This window comes from Perissodus microlepis, chromosome 14 (genome assembly GCF_051167445.1).
Source record: "Perissodus microlepis isolate ML-2025 ecotype Zambia chromosome 14, ASM5116744v1, whole genome shotgun sequence".
Lineage (NCBI taxonomy): Eukaryota > Metazoa > Chordata > Actinopteri > Cichliformes > Cichlidae > Perissodus > Perissodus microlepis.
Genome location: NC_140474.1, coordinates 16,839,275 through 16,846,774, shown reverse-complemented (window position 1 = coordinate 16,846,774; position 7,500 = coordinate 16,839,275). Strand labels below are relative to the sequence as shown.

The 7,500-nt window shown below is 40.6% G+C and overlaps 1 protein-coding gene across 1 annotated transcript in view; it reads left to right on the top strand.

Annotated features, from left to right (window-relative positions):
• The first annotated feature begins 3,220 nt into the window (after positions 1-3,220).
• Positions 3,221-7,500, top strand: part of LOC146373746 (amino acid transporter heavy chain SLC3A2) — a 5,173-nt gene continuing 893 nt past the window's right edge. The window contains exons 1-8 of the mRNA XM_084951143.1: positions 3,221-3,774; positions 4,992-5,156; positions 5,239-5,321; positions 5,393-5,470; positions 5,557-5,612; positions 5,699-5,894; positions 7,025-7,132; positions 7,441-7,500. The exon at positions 7,441-7,500 is cut by the window's right edge and continues 893 nt beyond it. Of these exons, the coding sequence (XP_084807269.1) occupies positions 3,435-3,774; positions 4,992-5,156; positions 5,239-5,321; positions 5,393-5,470; positions 5,557-5,612; positions 5,699-5,894; positions 7,025-7,132; positions 7,441-7,500 (1,086 nt within the window). The 5' untranslated portion in view covers positions 3,221-3,434. The remainder of the gene's footprint in view (positions 3,775-4,991; positions 5,157-5,238; positions 5,322-5,392; positions 5,471-5,556; positions 5,613-5,698; positions 5,895-7,024; positions 7,133-7,440) is intronic.

The window sequence follows — 7,500 nt, the reverse complement described above, 5'->3', positions numbered from 1 at the left end:
TTAGCAAAAAACAATTTTAAAATTGTGTCATTAGGCAAAAAAAAAAACAACAAAAACCTCCACTCCACATAATTTCTTCGTATTTCTTCAATTGAACCTATAGAAAATAACAAAGACACTGCAGTTTGACTGGCAAAATAGTATTTTTGCAGCAACGATGTGATTCATAAAGACTTGCTGGCATATCTTGGCATAGAGATCTCTGTTTCTGTAAAGATTTGATGGATCTGGACAACTGTGGAGGACAAAAGAAAAAGTGGCAACACCTCTAAGAAAAACTACCTACAGCAGATGAACAGTGTCTGGAAGTTACGTCCTTAAGAAATAGGAAAAAGCCCACCAGGATCTGAGAGACACATCTGGTACTTGAGTTAATCCATCTGCTGTCGCCAAAGACTCATCAGAAATGGCCTCAGTGGAAGGTCGGCCCTGAAGAAGCCATTTACAGGAAAAGGCTGAGGTGTGCCAAATGACACAAGAACTGGAAGGAATCAGCTCTTACAGAGTGATGAATCCAAATTTGAAATTTCTGGTTCAAATTACAACAGTATGCTTAGAATGGGTCAGGAGAGAGATACAACAGTGACTGTCAACCATTAGTAAACCACAGTGGAGGCTCTGGGGATTGTTTCAAAATTGATGGAATTATGAACACAGAAAATTACCATCAGATTATGATTCACCCTGCAATACCATCTGGAAAGTGGATGATTGGCAACGTTTTCTTTTAGCTCAACAATGATCCCAAACACACTGCCAATGGCCAGTGGACAGAAGAACACACAGTGGATGAGTGTCAGTCATAGACTGGCCTCATGGACTCCAAGATTATTGAAGCAGTGTGAAATCATCTTGACACAGGACAAAACAAAAAGGCAGTCGAGGTCCAAAGAAGAGCTTTGAATGTCCTTCAGGTCTGCAGAACTATTTCTGAACACGACTTAAAGAAATCAGAAGAACGCTTGACTAAAAAAGTTCATGTGTGAAAGAGGGTCATAGCAAATGTTGACTATCAAGCTTGTTAGAATGAACTGTGTTTTTGCCTTATATCAATATTTGTATATTTTCGTGTCTCAATAAATTGTTGCACCAGCTTTGCATTTTACTAGCAAAACGCTAAGATGTGAGTAGTGACTCATGACTTGTGTACAGTACTGTACTTTATGACAGTGGGTCTGCCCATCAATTTTCTATTGCTTATCCAGGGAGTATTTAATATTATTTAACCACACAGTGCCTGGTCAGATGCTGATAGTTATCTGCTCATCATGGAAGCGTCTGTGTAATGCAGCTCATTTACATTGCCATGTGATATTGTATACAAGCTGCATATGAGGAAAACAAATGATCTGACATTTGTGATGGACCACAGTATCTCTCGGTAAACAATCAGTTTGCACGGTGCTGTCATGGAGCAAAGGTCACACAGATGGCAATAACTTGTTACATCAACATAAGCGTATGCCACGAGAGAAGAAAGCCAGAGCGAGAGACACAAAAGGATAAAGAATGAAGGAGAGGTTAGGAGAAAGACGGGGGGTGGGTGTGTGGGGGGTGGGGTTAGAGGACCAAACTGGATGAAGAGGATGAGAGGTTTCTGGGAATTAGCACATCTGCCTCATTACTTCTAAGATCTACAGCATTTTAGAGGGCGGGTGTGATGTGTTACGTCAATGTGAATTTCAAATTGCAGTGGAGTTTTAGCCAGTGGATCTCTGTTGCACAGTTAGCTCAGTTTGCTCCATGTATACAGCTTTGAAATTATAGACAGTCACAATTATTTTACTTTAACACTTAATATTTTATCTCTCACATATAGAGTCTAAAATATAAGTGTTATCCTAACTTAGGCTTTCAAAAAAAAACTGTTGAATTTTCCACCTTCAGCTTCAATTTGAGCAAAGACCAAAAACTAGACTCCTTTCACCCCTCTTGTCCTCATCATCCAAAACCAAATAAAACCCCCCTAAAACTAACACATGGGGCACTTTAGGGGTCTCCTTCTGACATTCACGGGTTCATCAGAATATTTTGCGAGGGTGTGATGTGGCCCGGCACCTCTTTATTAACTCCCAGAGCAGAGCTTTTATTGGACTGTTCCTCCTTCACATCTCCTCACTCCTGACAAGTCGAATCACTGGAAATTTTCAGCTCAGGGCAGCATCCCTCAGCTTTGAACACTTGTTTGGACAAGTATAACAAGAGAGAACAAAAAACAAGAAGAGGTACAGAAGAAGAAGAAAAGCACCTGAGAGGAAGGCACAAAGAAACTACCATATATAAAATGTGAGTAATAACTGAGTTTTGTGGCATTTAAGTTCATTTAAACTGATTTAAAATGACTCTGTTGCCTCACGACAGGAAGTTAAGCAGCTTTGGGTATGAACCAATGGCTGAAAACTTTCACCAGCTGTTTCCTTCAGGTGGTGCAATTGTTTCCAATTTCAGTGGATTTTGTCATTTTTACAGGCAACACTGGAATTTTTTAGAAATATCACTTTTTACAGAAGTGTTTGCTTGGCTGGGATGGCCACAGCCTCTAGTGCAGAGAAGTTATAAACAAAGAGGATTGGCTTATACATATGATCTTATAAATAAAATAAATCATCTGAGCATATTTTAAAGGCAGAGACTTTCTAGGAAAATCTGTTCAGAAAATCAGTTCTGTTTTTACTAGTTTCCTGTCTGAGTTGCAACAGAGGAATGGTAAAATCCCCCCAAAACCCCCTAATATGTCACTGCCACCAAGAGCTGTCTCTCTATTACGATGCAGGGTCTTTGCCTTACTATAGTAAAGTGCCTTGAAGTGACCATTGTTGTGAATTTGTGCTGCAAGAATAAAATTTTCCAGAATTCAACTAATTTTAGTTTCAGCTCATCAGAGCTGCATGCGCTGACTCAGAGCTGTTAATTCTGCCTTCCATCACTGCCAGTGAAATTAATTTAAGGGGCAGCTAAGGACAAGAGGAAACATGCCCACGAGCAATTAGTAGCACAGAGTACACGAGGGAATAAAAGTGTTGAAAAAAGACAAACTAGAATGATGTGAAATAATCAGTAAATTAAATCTTGAATAGTCCTTCCTGTGCCGCCCCCCTCTCCAAACGCTTAATCTTGTTTAAGAGAACAAGGACACTCGTTGTCCCTCACTGCGCCACCACTGTAAGAAAGTGGGACAACAGGACTGTGTGTCAGATTAATTGTTGCACCTGAGTCCGGCAGGTAGGTGCAGCTCATTACAAAGCTGCCTTGTGATTGTTCTCAGTGTCGCGTTGAAACAGCAAGTTACTGAAAGAGACGAACTTAGTGAGCCCAAAGAAAACTTAACAGTTGGACAGCTTCTGCGTGCTTCGGCTTGAGTGTCTAAATGTTCATTTAAAGTTAAAATAATCCCCTTAATCTAACGGGTTGTCACCCACCTGCAGCAGCGTGAGATGCCCGTGAACGCAGGGCATGTGGGTTATGGCAGTGTGCCGTCGGGAGCCTCAGAGACATGCCCTCTGCTCATTCCGGAGTCCGACTCTCTGTGGAGGCCAATGACGAGAGAGGAGCTAGAGGCAGCTGATGGGCCTGCCTGGAGGAAAGTGCGCTGTTACCTGGTGCTGCTGTTCTGGCTCGCCTGGGTCACCATACTTGCCACTTCTATCGCCATCATAATAAAGAGCCCCCGGCCGGTTGCGACGCCCTTGAAATGGTGGCAGGAGTCTGTGTTCTATCAGCTGCAGGCCGACCAGTGGACGGAGGCGCAGACCGAGGGTTCAGAGGGCATGTGCGGTAGGACGCGCCGAAATAAAATGCTGAAATTTGGGTTTAATATTTCTATGCTTAAAAAATTGACATGATGGATAATTTAAAGGTGGGCGGATCAATTCAAATATTGATAGATTCTATTCCGACGCTGATATTGGATCGATATTAGCACGATAAGATAGATACTTTGCTTCGATCCTTTCAGTTCAATTTTAGACCACTAAATTGTGGTAAATTATTTATTTATGTTTGTTTTTTGAAAATGGAGGGAGGGGGGGGGACTTCAAACATGCACTACGAAAAATGTCTGAATCTTTGTATAGCCTGGCCCAAATAAGACGGACACATTTACATTCCAGTTCCCCATTTTCAAAATACATGAGAAGCTGAAAAATGTTTTGCTTTGACTGATTATTTTGGAAAGTGAAAATCACAGTGACTGATCAAAACTAGTTCAGAATTTACAAATTGATGATTCATCTCAGTCATGATGCACAACCTGCCTTTATAAGTTAAAGGCATTGGCCCCGTAATTACTTGGTAAATGGCCTGTATTTGTATAGCGCTTTTCTAGTCCCTAAGGACCCCAAAGCACTTTACACAACCTGTCATCCACCCATTCACACACACATTCACACATGGTATCTGATCTATATCAAAATCTGCAGCGTGCACAGCCTTAGATGAACCTCATTCACCATCACTTAACTACCTGCGTCCTGGCAGTCACGACAACAGGAAAGCTGCAGTCATCAGTTTTCATTGAAACCATTTTTTCCATTATTTTGTCCACCGCATTTATGTTGGTAGGGCCAATAACGGCTTTTAAAACCACACAAATGTTATTGTACCCAAAAATGCAATGTGCAAGCGTGGCTGTATTTGCACCAATTATTGCTTTTAGTTAAACAGTTTCACTATTACTGTGAGGCCAAAAGCTGCACTGGGTTCATCTCTGTGCTGATAACTACTTAATCTGACTGTGATTAATACTGTGGGCTACCACATGATTGTATCAAGTTATGAGAGTCTGAGAAAGTGATGTTGCTTTTGCTTTGAAAATAGAAAACATTTTTCTAATCCCACATGAGCATCAGTGTGCAACATGTTCTTCGATATAAATGATAAATAACAGCTCTACTGAAATAAACATGAATGCAAACCCATCACATGAGGAAACTGAATATCATGGCATTCTGATTAAAAAATAAGTAACTCTTTCTGATATGTATTTTCTTAAGCAATGCATGAGCAGCTTCCCTACCTGAGGTCTTTGGGTATAGGGGCTCTAATCCTGAAGGGTGTGTTTGATGTTGAGGTCTTTCCTTTAAACCTCACTGCCGCTGATAAAAACTTTGCTCCACTGGCTTGGATGCAACACCTGCTCAGTGAGAGCCACAAAGCAGGTGAGTAAAGAACTTTTTTTTTTTCAGACGTGGTTTTATGGGCCTTTATTACTGATTAACAGGCTTCATGCTGGTCCTGCAGGTCTTAAAATTGTGCTTGACTTGTGTAAACGGGATCTGTTGGCACTTCAGGATGTAACTGGAAACCTCTCAGCTACCACACAGGTAAAACCTGCTTTCTGATCATGCACTCAGTCAGGAGTTCATAAAATATGAAATGGATATTCTTTCCACAGAGTGCACTCCACTTCTGGTTGGAAAAAGGTGTGGCAGGTTTTGTTATCTGTGACACTGATGCAGCATATTCAGAAAAGGTAAAATGATATTGACTAGTTTTGAATTTTGCTACAAGTCGTGTTACCATAGGCTCAGTTTTCCCAATTAAATGTGTACTTTTCAGAGTCTGCTGGAGTGGAGACGTGTCTTTGGGGAATTCAGTAGTCCGGAGGAGGAAAGGTGTTGTTATGCATGTAAATACAGAGTTTTTTTTATGTTATAAAGAAAGCTCAAGGATTGCTGGGAAAAAAAATGTTTAATTTCAGGATTGTCGTGGTAAAACAGACGGCAGATGTTCTGCGTCCATTAAATGGCTCCGGTCAGGTCAACGTTACACTGGTGGATGTGGTCATGAGGTCCATTCTCCCTCGTTCACATCACCCACTGTTTGCACAGGAAGTGGCTGGTGCTGTAGAGAGACACCTACAAACAAGAGGAGATAATATATGGCCCAGCTGGACAGTAAGATATCTCTATAAGATTCTTGTATATTTTGATAGAAAAATGCTTATTTTACAGATTTTGCAAATTTTCCTAAAATCCTTGTATAGTTATTTTAATTGACTGCATCAGTCATTTTTTCCATTATAAGCAAACTTGTTATTTGTGTTATTAAATGTCAGAAAAGCTAATGCACATATTGCTCAATCTAGTGGTATTATCTGTTTCTGACTGAACAGCTCAGCCCTAATGTTCGTTTAGGCTAATGTTCACACTGCAGGCGAAAGCGCATCAAATCCGACTTTTTTGACCCTATGCGACCCATATCCGATCATGGTATGACAGTGTGAACGGCACAAATCCAATATTTTCAAATCCGATCTGGGTCACTTTCGTATGTGGTACTGAATCCAATACATATCTGATGTTTTAGAAAGCGACTGCTGTTTGAATGGTCAGGTCGCATTAAATCCGTCTTTTACGTCACTGACACAAGACAGAAGCCAATTATCAGCTCCAGAGAAGACATCATGAACGCTTCCTGGCCATCCAGTGAAACTGTTGGAAGACAATGTTGGAGAAACGTGAACATTTTATTTGTACTGTATAATCTGCAGATTCTGACAGAAGTCTGCAACTATCCTTTGAAGCACCGCTCCTCTCTAAAACAGCAATAAGGATCATTATTAGGCCATATGTAAATAACAAAATAACTTTATAACTTAAAGCAAAATTGGGAAACGTAAAAACCGAAACAAGTCTTTATATTAAGGGCCATCAGTCAAACAATACTGTTTGGTCTGGATTGAAACAGAGTGCGTTGCGTGTAATGTCTTCTTTTGCGCATGCGGGCCGCTTTGAGGGTTCACACTAGAGCGCGTTTGCTGTCGCATTTTATTTGTAGTGTGAACAAGCAGACAAAAAAAATCGGATTTGATCAAAAAATCGCAATTGAGCATTAAGACCTGCAGTGTGAACGTAGCCTTAGTCAACTTTCTATGTGACAGTTTACAAGCATCAGACCACAAAGGTGCGACAAAGATACTAAAAATCGCAGCTCTTATGCACTACTTTTCATTACATATTTATTTTTTCAGCTTTGGTTTGGAAAGTTAGTAGTTATATGGCCACTCTCTCCATTGTTTTAACAGGTTGGAGGCAACGCATCTCAGGAACTGAAGAAGTTACTCCTGGTGTTGATGATGACTCTGCCAGGATCACCAGTAATCCAGTATGATAAAGACATGGAGAAAACAAAGGTAAAGCCTTGTTTGAGACTTTAAATTGATTGATGAATGATTTTTAACCGCTAACGATGTCATCTGAAACATTGCAGCTTGTATTATACGTCACTGAAAATTTGTATGTCTCACAGAGAGATGGACGAGCTACTAGATACCAAACACTCAGTATGAAGCTAGCTTGTGCTCTAAAAATGTCTCAATAAGATTCGTTCTTTGACTTTTTTTCACAAATGCAGTTGGAACTCTTGCAAAGCTGTTGCAGTATTTGGGGAATATTGTATTTATTTTTCTCACATTTGTCGCTATCCTCCCCTTTTCCTCAGGAAAAGGGCAAAATGAACCGTGCAGCCCTTCAGCTCTTCTCCTCCCTCAGCTTCTCCAAA